Source organism: Loxodonta africana, chromosome 13 (genome assembly GCF_030014295.1).
Source record: "Loxodonta africana isolate mLoxAfr1 chromosome 13, mLoxAfr1.hap2, whole genome shotgun sequence".
NCBI lineage: Eukaryota > Metazoa > Chordata > Mammalia > Proboscidea > Elephantidae > Loxodonta > Loxodonta africana.
The window spans coordinates 81038345-81062960 of record NC_087354.1 but is presented as its reverse complement, the minus strand read 5'-3'; the positions used below and the strand labels follow the sequence as shown (position 1 = coordinate 81062960).

Here is a 24616-nt window from a genome sequence, read left to right as displayed (position 1 = left end):
TAATTCTTCAGAGCAACATGCCTTTTTTGAAAAAATAATTTTTATTGTGCTTTAAGTGAAAGTTTACAAATCAAGTCAGTCTGTCACACAAAAACCCACATACACCTTGCTACACACTCCCAATTACTCTCCCCCTAATGAGACAGCCTTCTCTCTCCAGCCATTCTCCCTTTCCGTGTCCTTTTCACCAGCTTCTAACCCCCCCGACCCTTTCATCTCCCCTCCAGGCAGGAGATGCCAACATAGTCTCAAGTGTCCACCTGATCCAAGAAGCTCATTCCTCACCAGCATCCCTCTCCAACCCATTGTCCAGTCCAATCCATGTCGGAAGAGTTGGCTTTGGGAATACTTCCTGTCCTGGGCCAACAGAACGTCTGGGGGCCATGACCACCGGGGTCCTTTCAGTCTCAGACCATTAAGTCTGGTCTTATGAGAATTAGGGGTCTGCATCCCACTGCTCTCCTGCTCCCTCAGGGGTGCTCTGTTGTGTTCCCTGTCAGGGCAGTCATCGGTTGTAGCCGGGCACCATCTAGTTCTTCTGGTCTCAGGATGATGTAGTCGCTGATTCATGTGGCCCTTTCTGTCTCTTGGGCTCGTAATCACCTTGTGTCCTTGGTGTTCTTCATTCTCCTTTGATGCAGGTGGGTTGAGACCAATTGATGCATCTTAGATGGCTGCTTGCTAGCGTATACGACCCGAGATGCCACTCTTCAAAGTGGGATGCAGAATGTTTTCTTAATAGATTTTATTATGCCAATTGACTTAAATGTCCCCTGAAACCATGGTCCCCAGACCCCTGCCCCTGCTACACTGGCCTTCGAAGCATTCAGTTTACTCAGGAAACTTCTTTGCTTTTGGTTTAGTCCAATTGTGCTGACCTCCCCTGTATTGTGTACTGTCTTTCCTTTCACCTAAAGTAGTTCTTATCTACTATCTAATTAGTGAATACACTTCTGCCACCCTCTCTCCCTCCCCCCTCTCATAACCACAAAAGAATGTTTTCTTCTCAGTTTAAAGTATTTCTCAAGTTCTTATAATAGTGGTCTTATACAATATTTATCCTTTTGCAACTGACTAATTTCACTCAGCATAATGCCTTCCAGGTTCCTCCATGTTATGAAATGTTTCACAGATTCCTCACTATTCTTGACCGTTGCGTAGTATTCCATTGTGTGAATATACCATAATTTATTTATCCATTCACCCGTTGATGGGCATCTTGGTTGCTTCCATCTTTTTGCTATTGTAAACAGTGCTGCAATAAACATGGGTGTGCATATATCTGTTCCTGTAAAGGCTCTTATTTTTCTAATATTCCAAGAAGTGCAATTGCTGGATCGTATGGTAGTTCTATTTCTAGCTTTTGAAGGAAGCGCCAAATCGATTTCCAAAGTGGTTGTACCATTTGACATTCCCACCAGCAGTGTAGAAGTGTTCCAGTCTCTCCACAGCCTCTCCAACATTTATTATTTTGTGTTTTTTGGATTAATGCCAGCCTTGTTGGAGTGAGATGAAATCTCATTGTAGTTTTGATCTGCATTTCTCTAATGGCTAATGATCGTGAACATTTCCTCATATATCTCTTACCTACCTGAATGCCTTCTTTAGTGAAGTGTCTATTCATATCTTTTGCCCATTTTTTAATTGGGTTATTTGTCTTTTTGTAGTTGAGTTTTTGCAGTATTATGTAGATTTTAGACATCAGGCACTGATCAGAAATATCATAGCTAAGAACTTTTTCCCAGCCTGTACGTAGTCTTTTTACTCTTTTGGTGAAGTCTTTGGATGAGCATAAGTGTTTGATTTTTAGGAGCTCCCAGTTATCTAGTTTTTCTTCTACATTCTTTATAATGTTTTCTATACTGTTTATGCCATTTATTAGGGCTCCTAACGTCGTCGCTATTTTTTCTTCCATGATCTTTATCCTTTTAGATTTTATATTTAGGTCTTTGATCCATTTTGAGTTAGTTTTTCTGCATGGAGTGAGTTACGGATCTTGTTTCATTTTTTTTGCACATGGATATCCAGTTATGCCAAAACCATTTGTTAAAAAGACTGTCTTTTCCCCATTTAACTGTTTGGGGGCCTTCGTCAAATATCAGCTGCTCATATGTGGATGGATTTATGTCTGGATTCTCAATTCTGTTCTATTGGTCCATGTATCTGTTGTCGTACCAGTACCAGGCTGTTTTGACTACTGTGGTGGTATAATAGGTTCTAAAATCACATAAAGTAAGGCCTCCCACTTCGTTCTTCTTTTTCAGTAATGTCTTATTTATCCAGGGCCTCTTTCCCTTCCATATGAAATTGGTGATTTGTTTCTCCATCTCATTAAAGAATGTCGTTGGGATTTGGATCGGAATTACATTAAATGTTTAGATCACTTTTGGTAGAACAGACATTTTTATAATGTTAAGTCTTCCTATCCATGAGCAAGGTATGTTCTTCCACTTATGTAAGTCTCTTTTGGTTTCTTGCAGAAGTGTACTGTAGCTTTCTTTGTGTAAGTCTTTTACATCTCTGGTAAAATTTATTCCTGAGTATTTTATCTTCTTGGGGAATACTGTAAATGGCATTGATTTGGTGATTTCCTCTTCTATGTTCTTTTTGTTGGTGTAGAGGAATCCCACTGATTTTTGTATGTTTATCTTGTATCCTGATACTCTGCTGAACTCTTCTATTAGTTGCAGTAGTTTTCTGGAGCATTCCTTAGGGTTTTCTGTGTATAAGATCATGTCATCTGCAAATAGAGATACTTTGTCGTCTTTGCCAACCTGGATACATTTCATTTCTCTATCTAGCCTAATTGTTCTGGCTAGGATTTCCAGCACAATGTTGAATAAGAGTGATGATAAAGGGCATCCTTGTCTGGGTCCCGATCTCAATGGGAATGTTTTCAGGGTCTCTCCATTTAGGGTGATGTTGGCTGTTGGCTTTGTATAAATGTCCTTTATTATGTTGAGAAATTTTCCTTCTATTCCTATTTTGCTGAGAGTTTTCATCATGAATGAGTGTTGAACTTTATCAAATGCCTTTTCTGTATCAATTGAGAAAATCATATGATTCTTGTCTTTTGTTTTATTTATGTGGTGTATTACATTAATTGTTTTTCTAATGTTGAACCATCCCTGCATACCTGGTATGAATCCCACTTGGTCATGGTGAATTATTTTTTTGATATGTTGTTGAATTCTATTGGCTAGAATTTTGTTGAGGATTTTTGCATCTACATTCATGAGAGATTAGGTCTATAATTATCTTTTCTTGTGGTGTCTTTACCTGGTTTTGGTATAAGGGATATGGTGGCTTCATAGAATGAATTTGGTAGTATTCCATCCTTTTCTATGCTCTGAAATTCCTTTAGTAGTAGTGGTGTTAACTCTTCTCTGAAAGTTTCCTAGAACTCTGCAGTGAAGCCATCTGGACCAGGGCTTTTTTTTTTTTGTTGGGAGTTTTTTGATTATCTTTTCAATCTCTTCTTTTGTTACGGGTCTATTTAGTTTTTCTACTTGTGTTTGTGTTAGTTTAGGTAGGTAGTGTGTTTCTAGGAATTCATCCATTTCTTCTAGGTTTTCAAATTTGTTTGAGTACAGCTTTTCATAGTAATCTGATGTGACTCTGTTAATTTCAGTTGGGTCTGTTGTAATATCGCCCATCTCATTTCTTATTCAGGTTATTTGCTTCCTCCCCTGTTTTTCTTGAGTTTTTCAAAAAAACAGCTTTTGGTCTTGTTAATTCTTTCAATTGTTTTTCTGTTTTGTATTTCATTTAGTTTAGCTCTAATTTTTATTATTTGTTTTTTTCTGGTGCCTGTGGGTTTCTTCTGTTGCTCTCTTTCTATTTGTTCAAGTTGTAAGGATAGTTCTTTGATTTTGGCCCTTTCTTCTTTTTGGATGTGTGCATTTATTGATATAAATTGGCTTCTGAGCACCACTTTTGCTGGGTCCCAAAGGTTCTGATAAGAACTGTTTTCATTCTCATTGGATTCTATGAATTTCTTTATTCCATCTTTAATGTTTTCTTTTTATAATCCAGTCTTTTTGAGCAGGGTATTGTTCAGTTTCCAAGTGTTTGATTTCTTTTCCCGAATTTTCCTGTTATTGATTTCCACTTTTATGGCCTTATGGTCAGAGAAGATGCTTTGTAATATTTCAGTGTTTTGAATTCTGCTAAGGCTTGCTTTATGACCTAATATGTGGTCTATTCTAGAGAATGTTCCATGTGCACTAGATAAGAAATACGTTAGTTGCTGTTGGGTGGAGTGTTCTGTATATGTCTACGAGGTCAAGTTGGTTGATTGTGGCATTTAGACCTTCCGTGTCTTTATTGAGCTTCTTTCTGGATGTCCTGTCCTTCACCGAAAGTAATGTGGTGAAGTCTCCTACTATTATTGTGGAGCTGTCTATCTCACTTTTCAATGCTGATAGAGTTTGTTTTATGTATCTTGCAGCGCTGTCACTGGGTGCATGAATATTTAATATGGTTATATCTTCTCGGTGTATTGTCCATTTAATCATTATATAGTGTCCTTCCTTATCCTTTCTGATGGATTTAACTTTAAAGTCTATTTTGTCAGAAATTAATATTGCCACCCCTACTCTTTTTGATTGTTGTTTGCTTGATATATTTTTTCCATCCTTTGAGTTTTTGTTTGTTTGTGTCTCTAAGTCTAAGCTGTGTCTCTTGTAGGCAGCATACAGATGGATCTTGGTTTTTATCTGTTCTGCCACTCTCTGTCTCTTTATTGGTGCATTTAGTCCATTTACATTCAGGGTAATTATGGATAGGTATGAATTTAGTGCTATCATTTTGATGTCTTTTTTGTGTGTGTTGACAGCTTCCTTTTCCTATTTGATTTTATGTTCTGAGTAGATTTTCTTTATATATTGTCCTTTCCTCATATTTGTTGTTTTTGTTTCTGCTGAGTCTGTATTTTTCCCTTGTATTTTATTTTGATGAGTAGGTTAGTTTGTCTCCTTTGTGGTTACCTTATTATTTATCCCTATTTTTCTAAATGTATAACTAACTTTTATTTCTTTGTATCACTGTATCTTCCTCTCCATATGGAAGGTGTATGATTACATTTCTTAGTCCCTCTTTATTATTTTAATGTTGTCTTGTTTTATATAATAACATTGCTGTTATCCTGTGTTGGGCTTTTTTTTTTTTTTTTTTAATCTTGCTTTATTTATTTATTTATTTATTTTTGATTTCCCTGTCTGGGTTGACTTCTGGTTGCTCTGCCCAGTGTTCTAGTCTCGGGTCGATACCTGATATTATTGATTTTCTAACCAAAGAACTCCTTTTAGTATCTCTTGTAGTTTTGGTTTGGTTTTTATGAATTCCCTCAACTTGTGTTTATCTGGAAATGTCTTAATTTCACCTTCATATTTAAGAGACAGTTTTGATGGATATATGATTCTTGGCAGGCAATTTTTTTCCTTCAATTTTTTAAATATGTCATCCCATTGCCTTCTTGCCTGCATGGTTTCTGCCGAGTAGTCCGAGGTAATTCTTATTGGCTCTCCCTTGTAGGTGACTTTTCTTTTATCCCTTGCTGCTCTTATAATTGTCTCCTTATCTTTGGTTTTGGCAAGCTTGATTATAATATGTTTTGGTGACTTTCTTTTAAGATCTACCTTATGTGGAGTTCAGTGAGCATCTTGGATAGATATCTTCTCATCTTTCACAATATCAGGAAAATTTTCTGCCAACAAATCCTCAACAATTTTCTCTGTATTTTCTGTTATCCCTCCCTGTTCTGATACTCCAATCACTCGTAGGTTATTTCTCTTGATAGAGTCCCACATGACTCTTAAAGTTTCTTCATTTTTTAAAATCATTTTATCTGATTTTTCTTCAAATATATTAGTGCCAAGTGATTTATGTTCGAGTTCAGAAATTCTAGCTTCTACTTGTTCAGTTCTGCTCCTCTGACTTTATTGAGTTATCTAATTCTGTAGTTTTATTGTTAATCTTCTGAATTTCTGATTGCTGTCTGTGGATTTTTCCAGCTTATTAAACTTTTCATTATGTTCCTGAATAATCTTTCTGATTTCTTCAGTTGCTTTATCTGTGTGTTCCTTGGCTTGTTCTGCGCATTGCCTCATTTCCTTTCTGCTGTCTTGAAGGGTTCTGTATATTAAACTTTTGTATTCTGCATCTGGTAATTGCAGGAATGCACTTTCATCTAAAAGATCCCTGGATTCTTTGTTTTGAGAGCCTGTTGAGGTGATCATGGCCTGTTTCTTTATGTGACTTGATATTGACTGTTGTCTCCAAGCCATCTATAAGTTATTGTATTCATTTACGCTTGCTTACTCTGTCATAGCTGCTTGCTTTGTTTTGTATTGGTATACCCCTATGGGTTGCTTGAGTGAGCTAGCTTGATTATTTTCGCCTTTGGAGCTCTGGTGTCCTGTCCCCAGCTGGGTAGAGCTGTTATCAGGTATATCCGTCTAGGAGTCCATTCAGTTTTCTTGTATGAATTCAGCTCAGGTTTCCAGGTAGCTGATATCAAGTGTGTGGTACAGGCTCTGTCCATCAGTCTTTAGAGGGGCAGGGGTGATTGGGGTATATAACCGTATCTGATTGCAGCAGGGGGTCACTCTCTGAACAAGGCAGGGGGCTGAGAACCGACCCCCAAGTGTCTCTGAGGAAAACGTGTCTCTGTTCCTTAGAGCATGCTGCTGGCTGGGCTCTGCAAAAGGACCATGGGGACCCAAAGATTTTGTTGTAAGGACTGGGAGGTACTAGTTATCCCTGGGCCCATGTTGCGGGTGGCTGGGTGACCCAAGTGGAGCCACCAGTCCTTAGGTCCCTGTTGTGGATAGGTGAGGACCTTGTTTAATAGGCAAAGCAATGTCAAATGTCAAACACCCACCTCTCCACCGCACAGCTGAAATGGTTGGAGTTTGCCAACAAGGGCCTATCCTCCCGAAATAGGCCCACACAGGTCCATGCAGAAAGGAAAGGTGCTCAAGGTCCATGCATGGTTTATGCCTGGACAGGAGCCGTTTCCATCCTGAGCTCCCCCAGTTAATGGAGCTAGCAAATTATCTTTTCCCCCCAGTTGCAAATTTTTTTTCCTTCCTCAAGGCTGGGAGGACGGCTACAGGTGCTCACCAGGGTCTATCTCAGGCCTACGGATTCAGCCGCTGAAGCTGGGTTGGGGGGGGCACGGTAAAATATACACAAGTACTTAGCTTTTGCCGAGAGAGCCCTTGTCCTCAGGTTCCGGAGGTGTGAGTGGGCTGTGTGGCTGGCTGCTTCTTCCTGAGGAAACTGTGGCCGAACTCTAAGACCAGCCCGCCTCTGCCGCCACCGCTGCCTCCGCTCCAAGAATGGTGCCTGAGGGCTTCCTGCAATTCAGGTCCGGTAACACCTCTCCGCTTCTGAACGGTCTCTGCCTTCCCCTGCCCCTCAGTTTGTTGTCTAAGCCTGCCTTTGATGCTCAGGGCTCCCAGCTTGTCACAAATGTATTCGTTTCACTTGTTTTTTCGGGTCTTTGTTGTAAAGAGGGCTCGATGGAAGCATCTGTCTATTCCGCCATCTTGGCTCCGCCTCCGCAATATGCCTTTTGATTTCATGGCTGCTACTTCAAGATTATTGATCCAAGTAGACTGAAACCCTTGACAACCTCTGTTTCTTAGCCATTTATCATGGTGTTTTTTATTGGACTAGCTGTGAAGATTTTCTTTTTGTTTATGTTCAATCTATATTGAAGAGTGTAGTCTTTGACCTTCATCAGTATGTACTTCAAGTTGTGTTTATATTCAGCAGGCAGGTAGTTAATGAGTCTTCCTCCAATCCTGATGCTTCGTTCTTCTTCATATAGTCCAGCTTCTCGAATTATTTGTTAAGCATACACATTGAATAAGTAAGGTGAAAGGATACAACCGTACTACATTCATTTTCTGATTTTTAAGCCACATAATATCCCCTTGCTCTGATTGAATGACTGCCTCCTGATCTATGTGCAGCTTCTGCATGTATGTACAGTCTAGAAGTTCAAAATCAAAGTGTTGGTAGGGCCATGCTCCCTTGAAAGCCTATAAGGGAAGATCCTTACCTCTTCCAGAGGCCATTTGCCTCTTCTCGTAGCTCCAGGCATTCCTTGCCTAGGGCAGCATCACTCCAACCTGTGCCTCCGTCTTCACATGGTCGTTTTCCCTCTGAATCTCTCTGTATCTGTGTCTCTTCCCTTTTTATAAGGACACAAGTCATGTTGGATTAAGACTTACCCTACTCCAGTGTGACCTCACGTTAACTAATTACATCTACAAAGATGCCATTTCCAAATAAGGTCATATTCACAGGTACCAGAATTTAGGACTTCAGCATATCTTTTGTGGGGGACAAAATTCAAGCCATAATACAGCTTAAAAAATTAATTCATTCAGTTCTTGTGTCCCTCAAATAATGAATTAAACTTACATCCTCACCCCACTTCATCTCATCACTGACGTCCACCCTTGGGATAGGAATGGTGGATGATAGAGAGGCAGAGGACCCGGTGAAAGATTAGTTGTGTTTAAAGAGTGGGGTGAGATTTGGTTCTCACTCTTTGTAGAAACATTGCTTATAAACAGATGTCATATATTCAGCGGACCGATTAGTCTTTGAAAAATTCATCAGTTGGTCTAAGCATTTTCTTAGTCTCTGAAAGTTTACTTTAATCTTGCATTGTCTGAATTTGCAATAATGATATAACTAATTTACCTTTAATTAGTAATTATATTTTCACAGTTAAAAGAGACTTTCGGTTTTCTTTTATTTTTTTTCCATTTGAAAATCTAGATGATGGATATGTATGTTTTGTAGACTTCCAGGTTCTGTAAACTTTATTTGATTTGATATATTTTCTATTTAGAAATGTTGGTAGACATGATTTAATCACTGGTTGATGATAAATATCACTCTTTTCCTATATTTTTGAACAGTGTGGAGGATGCTGGGCCTTCAGTGTGGTAGGTGCGGTGGAATCCGCATGTGCCATCAAAGGGGAGCCTCTGGAAGACCTGAGCGTTCAGCAGGTCATTGACTGTTCATACAGTAATTATGGCTGCAATGGAGGCTCTACTCTCAGTGCTTTGAACTGGTTAAATAAGGTGAATAATTTTAAACTCTTTTCTTTTTTGCTTGTTTAACGTGTGTTTAGTATTCAAACAATTTACTTTCATATGCTAAATAAGGTTTTCAGGTTCAGAAATTTAGATAAGCAAAGCTTGAATTAATCAGAAGGTTTAAAAATGAATTGTTTCTAGGCAAATCAGTCATCAGGAAATCAAAGGGCGAAACATCTTACCTGAAATCTGTTTTCAGTACATATTTATGTTTATTTCTTAATAGGAAAATACTTGTTTGCAGATCAGTGCTACAGAATGACCGAGAAAGACGAGAGAAAATGATTTCCATACAATTACTGAACGTTGAGGTGAAAAGGGATATTAAAGTCAGCTAATTTAGTAACTCTTTTTATAGATGAAGAAATGAGACCTGAGAGGTGAAATCACATTACCAAGTCATTGGGTGAGCCAAACTGCACCTGTCGCCCACTTCAGGGCTTGACCCAGTCTAACACAGTGTCCCTCAATGTTCTTTGTAAACTCTCTAACATTGTCCCCAGTCAAGCCTCAACTGTATGAAACCACACAGTGTGAGCACTATTACATCTTTTGTTGTTGTTGTTTGTTTGTTTTAATCAAGACAATGTTCCTAAGACCTGGATTCACTATATTTTGTGTTACTATATGCTTTGGGTCGCCATGAGTCGGAACCGACTCAACAGCACCTAATGACAACAACATATGCTTTGGGGCATAGTGGTTAAGAGCCTGGCTGATGGAACCAAAAGGTTGGCAGTTTGAATCCACCAGCCATTCCTTGGAAACCCTATGGGGCAGTGCTACTCTGTCCTCTAGGGTTGCTGTGAGTCAGAATCTACTCAATGGCAATGGGTTTGTTTTTTTTGGTATATGATTTGGGAGCCCTGGTGGCATAGTGGCTAAGAGCTCAGCGGCTAACTGAAAGGTCATCAGTTCGAATCCACGAGCTGCTCCTTGGAAACCCTATGGGGCAGTTCTTCTCTGTCCTATAGGGCTGCTATGAGTTGGAGTCAACTCGACAGCAGTGGGTTTGGTTTTTTGATATATGCCTTGAGCTGCTCTGTACACATTGTGCGGACGGTGAATTGTGTGTTCTTGTCCCTGGGTGGTGCAAATGATTAACTCACACAACTGCTAATCAAAATGTTGGAGGTTCAGTTCTACCCAGAAACATCTCAAAAGAAAGACTGGTGATCTTCTTCCAAAAACTTAGCCACTGAAAATCCTGTGGAGCACAGTTTTGCTCTGAAACACATGGGGTCGCTATAAGTAGCAATTGATGCAAACAGCAACTGTGTTCCCCTCCCCCCTGCCAAAGCCCAGCATTCAGGACGGGAGAACTATAAAATGTGTGACTCATGAGAGATGTGGGTAGAAGAATGCTTAACCTAACCATTATCTTGTCTTGCTAAATCACTGTACTTAAACGAGTCTTATTCTGACTCATAGTGACCCTAGAGGACAGAGTAGAACACTCCCTACATGATTTCCAAGGAGCAGCTGATGGATTTGAACTGCCGACTCTTTAGTTAGCAGCTGTAGCTCTTAACCACTTCGCCACCAGGGCTCCGTCAAAGACTTGCTAATGTAGAACCAGAAGACTGGAAGGAAAATGTACCTTGTCGTTCCTTCAGGAGCAAGATGACTCTAAGCTTTGTTACCAGACAGATGGAGATTCTAGAGAAGGAAGGTATGGGAAAAAGAGGAGTCAAATGGAGAAAGAAGGATACTGTCTGTGATTACCTAGCATATCCATGACAAGCACCTAAGACCTTAAGGTCCTAAGAACCCAAAAAGCACCCACATGATGAAGATGTGGCCAAGGTGGACCTTATTTTAACACATTGAAGCATTTTGTTTGATTTTTAAAACAGTTAAATGCCAACTTAATTGTTTTAATTTAATTGTGGCTGTTTTTTTTTTCAGATGCAAGTAAAACTGGTGAAGGATTCAGAATACCCATTTAAAGCACAAAATGGCCTGTGCCAATATTTTTCTGTTTCACATTCTGGATTTTCAATCAAAGGTTATTCTGCATATGACTTCAGGTAAATATCTTTTTCTCTGTGTTCTTTAATTTATGATCTGTTGAATATTCGGAATTAATAACAAGATTACCTCAAGCTCTTAAATGTTTTAAAATCTGCTTTTTACTAGACAGTAATTGCCAATTACAGTGGAGTATTATGGGTATTGTTTGTTGAATACAATCAACTTACTTTTCTGTGTCTAATTACAATAGAAATAACAATTTTAAATTAACACACTTAAATCCAGTTTAAGGAGGCCTGGTTGCACAATGGTTAAGAGCTTGGCTGCTGACTGAAAGGTTGTTGGTTCGAACCCACCACTGGCTCTGCAGGAGAAAAGACCTAGTGATCTGCTGCCATAAAGATTACAGGCTAGAAAACCCCATGGGGCAGTTCTGCTCGGTCCTAGAGGGTCGCTATGTGTCAGAATAGATTCGTTGACACACAACAACAACAAATTCAGTTTAAGGTATGATTTATACTTAGCACTTTTCTCTTACCAATTGTGCAGTAATACTATTAGCACATTTCAGTCTTACTGTTGAATCAATTCAGAATTGCTCTGTGTAGACTCTGATATGAAGCAGCCTATGTATCAAGAAGTATTTTTGGACATACTCTATGTCCCTGTAATTTTCAAGTCACAGGCTGTAATAAAAGCATAAAAAAAAGCTTTCAGGTTAAGAACAAGTAGGGAAGAGCGTTTTACTGAAGATAAATTGCGTAGCACAGGGTCATGATAAGAGTGCAGGGATAGAAAAGATAGGCTGGGGAAGAGGACTCATGTTGGAACTTGAAGGGCAGATTGACTTTGGGTAGGTTCAGGGGGAAACAATCAATAAAAAAACATGTGAGAAACAAAAAGCCAGCTAGAGAATCATTGTGACCAGCTGATGGAATACAGGATAGGTGTTCAGAGATGATAAGGACAAAGGAAACTCAACTAACTCGTGCTTTCAATTTTTATTAAGAAATAAAGAGATCACAGCAGTGGGTCCTGGACAGCGCAGGAGAAAAATCTAGAACAAAATTCAAATTCACAAAATGAGACCAGACTTCTGGCCTGATAGAAACGGGAGGAACCCCTGAGACTGTGGCCACCAGACAACTTGCTAACTCAGAACTGAAGCCGCTCCTGTAGTCCACCTTTCAGCCAAAGATTAGACAGGCCTGTAAAACAAACAATAACACATGCGAGGAATGTGCTTCTTAGTTCAATCAAGTATATGAGACTAAATGGGCAACACCTGCCCAAAAGCAATGATGAGAAGGCAGGAAAGAACAGGAAAACTGGGTGAATGGACAGGAAGAACCCAGGGTGGAAAGGGAAGGGGGGAGAGTGCTAACACATTGCTGAGATTGCAGACTATGTCAAAAAATGATTTGTGTATAAAAATTTGAATGAGAAACTAGTTTGTGCTGTAAACTCTCACATAAAGCACAATAAAATTAAAAAAATATATATATGAAAGGGAACTTCACATCCCAAAACTTAAACAGAGAAAACAGAAGCATTAAATTAAATTTAGATAAGGTAATAACAGAATGCCCTGTAATTTACTTGATAATGAATGTAAAAGACTCTCTTGATCCAGATGATGTGTACCCATGAGATCTGAAGAAAACCAAGGGTGAAATAGGACCATTGCAAAAAATATAATCCCTCTAAATAAGCGTAAGTGTGCACAGGACACACCTCCTCTCCATAACAAGGGTGACCCTGGGAAACGTACACCAGTGAGCCTTGGGTCCATACCTGGCAGGCTACATAGGATCTCAGATGAAATGTACAGGGTCACCGAGCACATTCCCAACACCTCCTTTGGAGGTAAAGACGACAAACTTCTAAAGCGAGAAAGCGTGCCTTTATAAGTCATTAGTTCCTTAAGAGTGCAGTTAATCCCCAGCCTACAACTGGGTTCCGTTCTAATGACTCTGTCATAAGCTGGTTCTGACATAAGTCAAATACCTTGTTTTTGTTGTTGTTTTGTTTTGTTTTTAGTTTTCAATACTATTGTCCTTTATTACCGGTATCTTCGTAAATCTTGTATAAGGAAAGGGTGTGAACAAGAAGGAACTACATTTTGAAAATGTAATTAGGAAATCCTTTGTCATGCATAGAAGATTGAAAAAGTTAGGAAGACACAAAAGAATAATAGGCATCAGTCTATACTGGAGAGCATGTGTGGGTGAGCATGAGAGAGAGAGAATCTAAGGTCATTGGTATTGAGCCTGAAACAGGATCTAACCAACCTTTAGTTAAGAAGGAAGAGTTCCAATAAAAATTTTGGCATTTATAGTGAACAGTAGGCTTTCCTGGCTAGAGTAATGTTAAGCTGATTGTGTTAGATTCTTCAGGAAGATCTTTTATTTATTTATTCATTCATTCAGATATTTATTTAACACAGTTTTAGGTTCAAGGGATTTGACAGTGAACAAAACAGATAAAAACTCTTGCCTTCATGGACTACATTGTAGTGGGAGAGACAGGCAATAATCAAAACAACAACAAAAAAATAATGTACGGTGTGTTAGAAGCAATCATTTCTAAAGAGAACCAAATAAAACAGTGAGAAAATAAGAAATATCTGGAGAAAGGGGCATATAAAATTTTAGAAATGATTGCCATCGAGGGACTCACTGAGAAGGTGAAGATCTGAAAAGGACACTTAGCCATGCAGATATCTGGAGAAATACTCTTTCAAGCAGAGGAATCCGTAAGTGCAAAGACCCTGAGGCAGAAACATATCTGATGTGCTTGAAGAATAATGATGAAACCGGTGTGGCTGCAGTGGAAAGAAGAAGGACAGAACTAGCAGGAGATGAGGAGAGGTTACCAGTTATTAACTTAAGAGGGGGGTTGGTTCTTTGTCTTTTACTCTAAGATATAAAACCATTAGAGGGTTTTGAGAAGAGAAATGACATGGCTTGACTTGAATTTTAATAGAATCACTCTGGCTTCCACAAAAGAACAGATAGAACAGGGTAAGGACAGGAGCACAGTGACCAGTTAGGAGTAGGGTTGCCATCTTTAGCAAATGAAAATACAGGGCATCCAGTTAAAGTTGTATTTCAATTAAATAACAACTATATATATAGTTTGTTTGTTTGTTTTTAGTGCAGAGAGCCCCAAACATTTGTTTATCCGACATGCTGCATGTGGCCCACTTATACTGTGAAGCAGGGTGGAAGTCGCAGGAAAACAGAAGTGACCCTACTGGGTCCAACAGAAAGGATTCAGCGTAGGGAACAAGATACCCAAGAGTTAGGAGACTGAAAGTGTGCCGAGAGAATGCTAAAGTAATTCAGGAATTAATAATTACAGAATCAACTACCACCCCTGGAGCTGGTGAAACAAAAGAACGAGAAGACATTGTTAAAACATAGGCTTGCAGAAGAGTGTCCCTGTGGGGACTTTCTGCAGCTAATGCTTAGACCTCCACAGAAGGGTGCCACACCACTGGTACTGGGGGTGCCAAGAGAATCTGGGGGTTTGAGCCAGCTCTTTCTGTGGTGGTACAACACTGGCAGGAATTAAAAAACAGGAAGCCCCTTTTCTCCTCTTTCCACCTTCCAACATCCCTTTGTTGTTGCTGCTATTACGTGCCATCGAGTCAGTTCTTCATAGCAACCCCACGTACAACAGAACAAAACACTGCCTGGTCCATGTCATCCTCATAATTATTGCTAAATGTCCGTTTAGAACATCCAATTGCCATCATCTAGTCAAAAGTTACATGTCAAGGGAGTTAGAAAACTCCAAGTCAAAACACCAAAATACAGAGTATTAAAATGATATTCTTGAAGATGAGAGACAATAGATAAATATCCCTCACAGAGGGGGAAGCTCCACAGGTTGTACAGAGGGCTTTATATGAAAGGTAGAGCCCTGGCAGTGTAGTGGTTAAAGTGTTCCACCGCAACTGTAAAAGTCGTGTTCGAATCTACCAGCCACTCCTTAGAAACCCTATGGGGCAGTTATACTCTGTCCTGTAGGGTCCGTATGAGTCAGAATCGACTTGATGACAATGGCTCTGTGTTTTTGTTTTGTTTTACATGGAGGGTAAGAGAGAGGAGAGGCAGCTATGACTCCAGGCTTTTTTGCCTGAACACCTGAAAAATGGATTTACCATTAGCTGAGATATGGAAGATTTGAAAGGGAACATCAAAAGCTTTGTTGGGGCATGTAGGAAGTGATTTGTTAACCTTGGTAGGGGGAATGAGGAAGGAAGACAGAACATAGAAAGCAGGATTTCATTGTTATGTAAGGTAGCTGGGGAGCTCTGGGATCCAGTGTGAGATACGCACTTCAGAGTTAACCCACCCAAGCTGGTGTTCATCACCTCCCATGATTTATTAGTTAAGGCCGCATCTGGCATGAGGTTGGAGGGTAACTGGTGATCCTTGGCACTTTGCGAGAGATAGAGCTCAGGCTGAGAACTGCAGGACTCATCCTAGGAAGCTGGGCTAATGTGTACTGTAGTAGGAAGGTCTTTCACAGCAACTGCTATATATATGGATCAGGCTCTGGGCACTTCAAAAATCCCCATTCCCAAAAGAGGCCCCGAGTAAGTAAAGCATTACTGAAAAAGAACAAAGTGGGGGGTCTCATCCTACCTGATTTTAGAGCCTATTATACTACCACAGTAGTCAAAACAGCCTGGTACTGGTACAATAACAGAACTGAGAATCCAGATACAAATCCATTCACATATGAGCAGCTGATACTTGACAAAGGCCCAAAGTTACCTAAATGGGGAAAAGACAGTCTTTTTAACAAATGGTGCTGGCATAAATGGATATCCAACTGCAAAAAAAATGAAGCAAGACCCATACCTCACACCATGCACAAAAAAAAACTAACTCAAAATGGATCAAAGACCTAAATATAAAATCTAAAATGGTAAAGATCATGGAAGAAAAATAGGGACAATGCTAGGAGCCCTAATACATGGCATAAACAGTATACAAAACATTACTAACAATGCACAAGAGAAACTAGACAACTGGGAGCTCCTAAAAATCAAACACCTATGCTCATCCAAAGACCTCACCAAAAGAGTCAAAAGATTACCTACAGACTGGGAAAAAGTTTTTAGCTATGATATTTCCAAACAGCATCTGATCTCTAAGATCCACATGGTACCGAAAAAACTCAACTACAAAAAGACAAATAACCCAATTAAAAAATGGGCAAAGGTTATGAACAGGCACTTGACTAAAGAAGACATTCAGGTAGCTAACAGATAGATACATGATGAAATGCTCACAATCATTAGCCATTAGAGAAATGCAAATCAAAACTACAATGAGATTCCATCTCACTCCAACAAGGCTGGCATTAATACAAAAAACACAACATAATAAATGCTGGAGAGGTTGTGGAGAGACTGAAACACTTACATACTACTGGTGGGAATGTAAAATGGTACAACCACTTTGGAAACTGATTTGGCAGTTCCTTAAAAAAGCTAGAAATAGAACTACCATACGATCCAACAAACCCACTCTTTGGAATATATCCTAGGGAAATAAGAGCCTTTACACGAACATATATATGCACACCCATGTTCATTGCAGCACTGTTTACAATAGCAAAAAGATGGAAGCAATCAAGGTGCCCATCAACGGATGAATGGATAAATAAATTATGGTATATTCACACAATGGAATACTATGCATCGATAAAGAACAATGATGAATCCATGAAACATTTCATAACATGGAGGAATCTGGAAGGCATTATACTGAGTGAAATTAGTCAGTTGAAAAAGTACAAATATTGTATGAGACCACTATTATAAGAAGTTGAAAAATAGTTTATACTGAGAAGAAAATGTTCTTTGATGGTTACGAGAGTAGGGAGGCAGGGAGGGAGAGAGGATTTCACTAATTACGTAGTAGGTAAGAACTATTTTAGGTGAAGGGAAAGACAGCACACAATACAGGGGAGGTCAGCACAACTGGACTAAAGCAAAAGCAGTTTCCTGAATAAACTGAATGCTTCGAAGGCCAGCGTAGCAGGGGCGGGGGTTTGGGGACCATGATTTCAGGGGACATCTAAGTCAATTGGCATGATAAAATCTATTAAGAAAACATTCTGCATCCCACTTTGGAGAGTGGCGTCTACGGTCTTAAATGCTAGCAAGCAGCCATCTAAGATGCATCAATTGGTCTCAACCCACCTGGAGCAAAGGAAAACGAAGAACCAGACTACTGGTGATTAAAGCAAGTCTTAACAGGTACAGGCTCTTGCTGATCATGATTTGCTTTAATCACTGAATTTCGGTGGAAATAAAATTTAAGAGAATTCTTTGAAGACTGTAGGTTTTGTAAATCACTGCTGGAAAAATGAATAGCAAGCTCATGGAACCAGGATTTGATAATATAATATATCCATTATCAACAAACGTGCATTTGATAAGAGTTCTACATTGGACTAATAATGGAGACAGATGCTGTTTGGAATATATTTTAAGTTGCTAAAGGCCCATATCTTTCTGGTGTTCAGCTCCGGAGCTACATGGAACAGTTGCCTGGCTTGGTTTGTCTTTACTATCACAGGACCCCTTATTTCTTATTTTTCAATATCGTTGATATATTTTTTTCAGCCTGCCTCAGTTATTTCTTTCATCCTACAATGTTAACAGCCCTTTATTTTCTTTAAAGAAAAAAAAAAAAAAATTCTCCTTGATCTCTCTCCTTCACACTTTCCCCTGAAACTGGATCACTGATGTGATGTATTTCACAGTATATCTTTTGTTGCCTTAAAGAAGCAGAGACAACTATGTTCTGGGTCAGACAGAGAAGATCATATAAATTGTATTTGAATTACAAAATATTCAAAGAATTTGAATACAATGAAGTATACTATATACACTGAAACTTAGGTTAAACAAAATTTATTAGATGACTTCGCAATGAGGAAGGAAACAATGTTGTAAAGTTAGAGTAGAACTCCTGTGCTAGCCATGGTACATAATTTGTACCCACAATTTTATCTTATATTGATTCTACAAATTAGGTGGAATGACTGTAGTGTACAGCTGAAATTTGTACCCAGGTCTGAAGGACTTCAAGTCCCTGAATACTATAAAGGGGTTGCACTCAACTACTAAGGTTGGCAGTTTGAATACACCCAGAAGCACTGCAGAAGAAATGCCTGGCTATCTACTTCCATAAAGATTAGACAAGAGTTCTATTCTGTAACACGTGGGATCATGATGAGTCAGAATTAACTCCATGGCCATGTTCTGGTTTTTTTTTCTTTTTTTTCTTTAACACAGAATTTCAAAGCTATAACCTACCATGATGGCTTTTAAGAATTTTATAATTTTATCTTGTATCAAGATAATCTTAATGACTAGTGATTAGTAATATAGTATCAAAATTCAGAAATGCCTGGTTGTAGATTCCCAAAAAACAGAGTTTAGCTTGTAATATGAATAAATGTGTGGAATCAATGTACGGTTTCTTTTGAATTTCACTATTGTGCATGCAATTCTTTCTTGATCCTTGAACAAAGTGTCCCTTTCCTAGAAACTGGCCTCCAGCTGGGCGTGATGAGGTACTATTTACTCTTTCAAACCATTAATCCACCCATAGCCTGTTGCAGCAATAAACTACTAAATGCTATCTGAATAATGGCCTGAAATATCAGCAACTTGCTTTCAGTATCCTTTAACCACAAAGCTGACCTTTAGAAAATGTAAATGGTGGTTTAAGCATATACTATTAAGATGGAGAAGGAGCCCTGGTGGCACAATGGTTAAGCACACAACTACTAACCAAAAGGTCAGCAGTTTGAACCAAACAGCCATTCTGTGGGAGAAAGATGTAGCAATCTGTTTCCCTAAAGATTACAGCCTTGGAAACTCTATGGGGCAGGTTTACTCTGTCCTAGAGGGTCACCATGAATTGGAATTGACTTGATGGCAACCAGTATTAAGACGGATGAAGGCCAAACATTATATAATGAAAGACTTTATCAATAGATGTCCATTTATGAAAGCAATAATTGTGTCCTTTTTTGAAAATCTAGCACCTAGTTTGGAAATTTTAACATTTCTTCTATCATATGATTATGTTAACCCCTTTTAGAAAATCCATCCATTTAATTTCTGTATTTGATATTCACTAAGATAAATTGGTTGGTCTCTTGATTTCACATGGTGTGGCAGAGATGACAAGATATTTCCACTTATCCATTTTTTCTTCTTTTGTATCAAAATAATCTTTTTATTTTAGCTGTGAACTTTGCAGCTACTCAATTTCATTTCCTATCATCCTTGAAGCTAGATTTAAGCCATATGACTGAGTTCTGGCCAGTGAAATCTGTGGAGATACATGCAGAAGTGTGTGTTACTTCTGGGAAGGAAGTCTTCTCAACAAGATGGAAAACTTCTTCTTTCCTACTTTTTGCTGTCTAAAATATGTATTAAATGGCTGGAGGTCCAGCGGCCGTCTTGGACCATGAATTGACTCTGGGAATGGAAGCCTCACATAGCAGATACCAGAACAGTAATATAGAAAGAGCCTGGGTTCCTGACATCTTTGAGCCCCATGCCAGTACAGGACCGCCAATAGCCACATTTCATTTAGTGTCCATTTTTTAGTTCTTTTGTAATTGCAGCCAAACCTACTCCATAAAGAAAAAAAAAAAAATTTTTTTTTTTTATACACAGGTTAAATGGTTCATTTTTTATATTTTACCTTCAAAAACAAATGCGTTAACCAAATATTTCCTTTTTTGATAGTGACCGAGAAGATGAAATGGCAAAAGCACTTCTCACCTTTGGCCCTTTGATAGTGGTAGTAGATGCTGTGAGCTGGCAAGATTACTTGGGAGGCGTGATACAGCACCACTGCTCTAGCGGAGAAGCAAACCATGCTGTTCTCGTAACTGGGTTTGATACAACAGGTATGTGCTGATTGCTTCCATCTTCAGCTCTAATTGCCAAATGATCACCGTTGGCTTAGAAAGTTGAAATTTGGTCCTTCCCAACTCCTTGTAGACTTCTAAGTATAAATCTCATGCAAGATTCCACCTATAAATTTTGGTAGATACCTTGTTAAAATGATGATAATTCTTGTTTAAAATATATTCATTTTCCATGTGAAATGTTTAGGATAATTGTTGGGAAAAAAGAGAATGTTTATAATTTTATACATTTCTAGATTTTTTTGCCTTAACTCCCTAGAAATGTGTGACTGTTTTTATTTTATACAGTGTCTGCATTAAGGGAAATTAATTTAGACATATATTTCTACTGTTCAGAGTGGTACATTACCTATAGCTCAAGTTTCCTTAGCTAGCTTAACTTTACATTACACTTTTAATCTTTTTTCCCAGAGCTACTCTTATTTATCAAGAACCCAATTTTAAAGACACATCTGCATTCACAAGTGTGAGTTTTTTAAGTGTTGGTTATGATTTTATGTTTTACAGGAAGTACTCCATATTGGATCGTCCGGAACTCGTGGGGGAGTTCGTGGGGAGTGGATGGCTATGCCCATGTAAAAATGGGAGCTAATATTTGTGGTAAGTAATGAATTTTTTTCTATAATGAATTTATGTTTAAAAATCCAGATTAAATGCCAAGGAAGACTCTTTGAAAGTATTAAAACTATAAAAGTATACAGTTTATAATATGGTTCTTATACACTCAGATCATTTTTGCAGTAGTAATTTTCATCTTTCAATTATTTTTAAAAAATTAATTAATAAAAATAAAAAGTAGTTTTAAACAGACTATTGCACATACTTATTTTTAAAATAGTCTCTGAAGAGGCCTATAGTAAAAACAAATAAAATATAATGAGCAAAAAATGATAAGGTATAGTAATAATTTATCAGTTAGCTGCTTCAAAAACCAGATAAACACTCAACTTAGGAGGCTGACTTTCTCCAGGTTTGTCTTTTAGTTCCAAATTTGCATTTTATATCTGTGTAAATTCCTCTTAATTTGCATATTATACTACTTAAGGATTATCGAAAATCAGTTTTTCATTGGAATCAAAGTTATCTTTCAGCTGAATATCTGAGCATTAGGGTTGTTTCCTGAGATTCTGTTTATATGCCCTTTGTCACATACAAAATCTTAGCATAATAAACCACCCAAAACCCAGTGCCATCGAGCTGATTCTGACTCATAGCGACCCTATAGGACAGAGTAGAACTGCCCCATAGAGTTTCCAAGGAGCTCCTGGCGGATTTGAACTGCCGACCATTTGGTTAGCAGCCGTAGCACTTAACCACTGTGCCACCAGGGTTTCCTGTTAGCATAATACCCACTAGAAATCAGAGGCTTAAACAAATATCAAAAGTGCTCTTTTCCTGAATAACAAACTTTCTAAAATAAACAACCAACTAGCTAGTGAACAGTTTAAAGTTGAAATTAAGCCTGTGTTCTAAAACATTTGATCTGGAAAATCAGCACATTTTCTGAATCAAGCTAGACCCAAGCTGATATTGCAGGTTCGAACAATCATTTAATTTCCTGTTACAAATAGTTCCGACATATGTAGAACTTTTAAAAAATTATAGAACCCTTCAGATTGAGACTGATAAAAGAGAGTCATAGAAATATTTTTACTCAATCTAGTGACTGTTAAGGAGCTTTGGTGGCACAGTGGTTAACTGCTCAACTGCTAACCAAAAGGCCAGCAGTTCAAATCCACCAGTGGCTCCACGGGAGAAAGATGTGACTTTCTGTTTCCATAAAGGTTACAGCCTTAGAAACCCTATGAGGCAGTTCTGTTCTGTCCTGTAGGGTCATTATGAGTCAGAGTGGACTAGGCAGCACACAACAACAGAGTAACTTACTATCCAATCATTCTATAAAGTAGAATCCTTTATAGATAATAAGTGACCTGCTATATGACCCCAACCCATATAGGGTCGCCATGAGTCAGAACCGCCTTGACAGCAACTGGTGTTTTGTTTTGTACGGGTTTCTATGATCCCAGTGAAACAGCTTTTATAAGTTATGTATTGAAAAATGTTGACAGCACAGGAATCTTTCAGCCAGAGCGCTGGCAGCCCAATCAGACCTCCACTTTCCAGTGCCCTTGGGGCTTTTACGTTATTGGAATTGCAGATCAATGACTTCTGCCATTCATTGAACTCCTGCTTGCTACTGAACACACATGATGTCTTTGACTGTACGAGTGGTGGAGCCTGGGTTTTCTGTTTTCAAAGCTGTGGCGGGAGAGTGCCAAGAACATAATTCAGATATTGGCTCACAGTTGCCTCGATTACGACTGTGCCTCACGCGTTCTCTTCCCCAGCTCTAAGAGTGGCTTGGGATAATTTTCTCCCCCCACCTTAGTTCATAGTTTTTACCAGGTAAGCAAGTATGTACAAACCCAAATCCTTCTTGAAAGTGAATATTTCCTGAAAGTTGACTCCCAGTGATGGCCACATTACCTCTATAAGGTAGATAGCATTTGATGAACCCAAAAGATGTCAAAAATCTTGTTAATTACAGCAAAATAGCAGCCTTCAGATGCCATTGTTTTGGTAAATAATGTGCCCACAGAAATAACATGCCCACACACAGAATGTGCACAAATGATGAAATTAAGTCAAGCAGTTCTAGCATAGCTTGCCCATGCATATGCCACACGTCTCCTGACATTTCCAGAAGGGGATGTCTGCCTTACTCACCCATCCTTCCCTATTACAGGTACATCCTATTGTTGTGTTCATTTTCTTTCATCTCCTGCTTATGTGTTTAAAAATAGTCCAAAAATGTAACTTTTGATCATAATTGTATAATGAAAGTATAATCCATGGTCAAGAAGTCATGGATCCAGATTGGTAGTCCCCCAGTAATCAGAAAATAAATAATTGGAACTGTGCATTTGTTTCTATTAAGTTGATAATTATAGTGCATTAGGTCAACAGTTGAATGTGAAAAGCTTATCAGATCGTCTTAAGTGAAGCCATTAGGTTATGTTAGGTCTGCTTGTTTCCTAGTTTAATTATGTCTTCTTAGTGTTAATTGAAGTCAGCAACTTGTAAAAAAATATTGGCATAGTGTGTTTACAAAAATAATACACAGAAGGGGTTGTGTGGTTGGCAAAAAAGTACATAATAGGCACTTTTTTGTGTGAAAACCATGATGAGCTATTTATTGTTTTCCATGATGTTGGGGTCTATATTCTTGTGAGTTGGGAAAGCATAATATACTTGTGATTTATTGATTTTGTTAATTAAAATTCAAATCTTAGCATTTGAATTTTAGAATTATATTTAAAAAACCCTATAAATTATATATGCATGCAATTCAGATTTCAGATGCATTCACCTATTGACTTAACAACTATTTGTTGTTGTTGTTATTCTCTTGAAACAAAAATATCAAGCATCTCTTCTGAGTTCTGCTTTTGCAGTTTTCGTGTTTACATCAGTGGGTCATTATGACTATGAAATTATTTTCTTAGTAGATATTAACTTTTTATGAAACCAAGTGAGAAATAAGTTTTAATTTGCTGTTTAAAAAGCATTTAAAGAAGGAATAGGCCAGTACTAAGAATTCCTTTTTTTTTTCCCGTTTAGGTATTGCAGATTCCGTTTCTGCTGTATTCGTGTGATATGTTGGGCATATCAAGAGACAGTTCCAAATATTAAGCTTTTTATAATGAAATGTAAAATAGTACTTCATTCTAAAGCATCGTTCACCCTTAGGTTTCCACAACCCAGCGAGAGAAGGTTCCAGGGCCTTGTAGTGTTTGACCTGAGAGTGGTCCCCTCTTGTAGAGGGATGGACAGCCAAAGTCAGCAGGAAGAACACCCGCACCCATCAGCTGGCAGGACCTGTGAAACAGGTTACCACTCTGGTCCAGTTAGGAGACATCTTAGATCATTTCAGCTTGAAGAGTCGATATTTTTTTGTTTGCTCATTTCCTTTTTTTAATGAGAAACTTTAGGTAAATCAAAGTGACAATAAGAGTTTCTTTTTCTTTGTGGGATTGCAGTCACCCACATTAGTTTACCCCATGTACAGGAATGGCCAGGCAGAAATTACATGTGCCTATCAGCAGCCTATAAGATGGAATACTGTAAGGATTTTGAGCCATCAGTTACTTTATCTCAAGCAAATGTCGCTCACCCCTTGAAGTGTAGAGAGATTATGTGGAAGGAATTAAAAGGGCAAAATGGCTTCTTAAGAGAAACAAACTAATTGAAATTAAATGACCAGTATGGCATCCAACAATGTGATGAGGAACCGTAATTAGCATTGCTTGAAAGACAAACTGTTGTTCTGAAATTTCATTGTCAGTAAGAATCCAATAGGTTTTCTTATTGTGTTCTTCTTAGAGCCCTGGTGGCACAGTGGTAAAGAGCTTGGCTGCTAACCAAAAGGCTGGCAGTTCTAATCCACACGCTGCTCCTTGGAAACCCTATGGGGCAGTTCTACTGTGTCCTATAGGGTCGCTATGCATCAGAATGGACTGGGCAGCAGTGGGTTTGTT

At 38.6% G+C, this 24616-nt stretch overlaps 1 protein-coding gene across 1 annotated transcript in view; it reads left to right on the top strand.

Moving 5' to 3' along the window:
• The window catches only part of CTSO (cathepsin O), a 49369-nt gene extending 25327 nt beyond the window's left edge, over positions 1–24042 (top strand). The window contains exons 6-10 of the mRNA XM_064267637.1: positions 8943–9110; positions 11034–11155; positions 19894–20057; positions 20586–20678; positions 23700–24042. Of these exons, the coding sequence (XP_064123707.1) occupies positions 8943–9110; positions 11034–11155; positions 19894–20057; positions 20586–20678; positions 23700–23734 (582 nt within the window). The 3' untranslated portion in view covers positions 23735–24042. The remainder of the gene's footprint in view (positions 1–8942; positions 9111–11033; positions 11156–19893; positions 20058–20585; positions 20679–23699) is intronic.
• Positions 24043–24616: the final 574 nt, after the last annotated feature.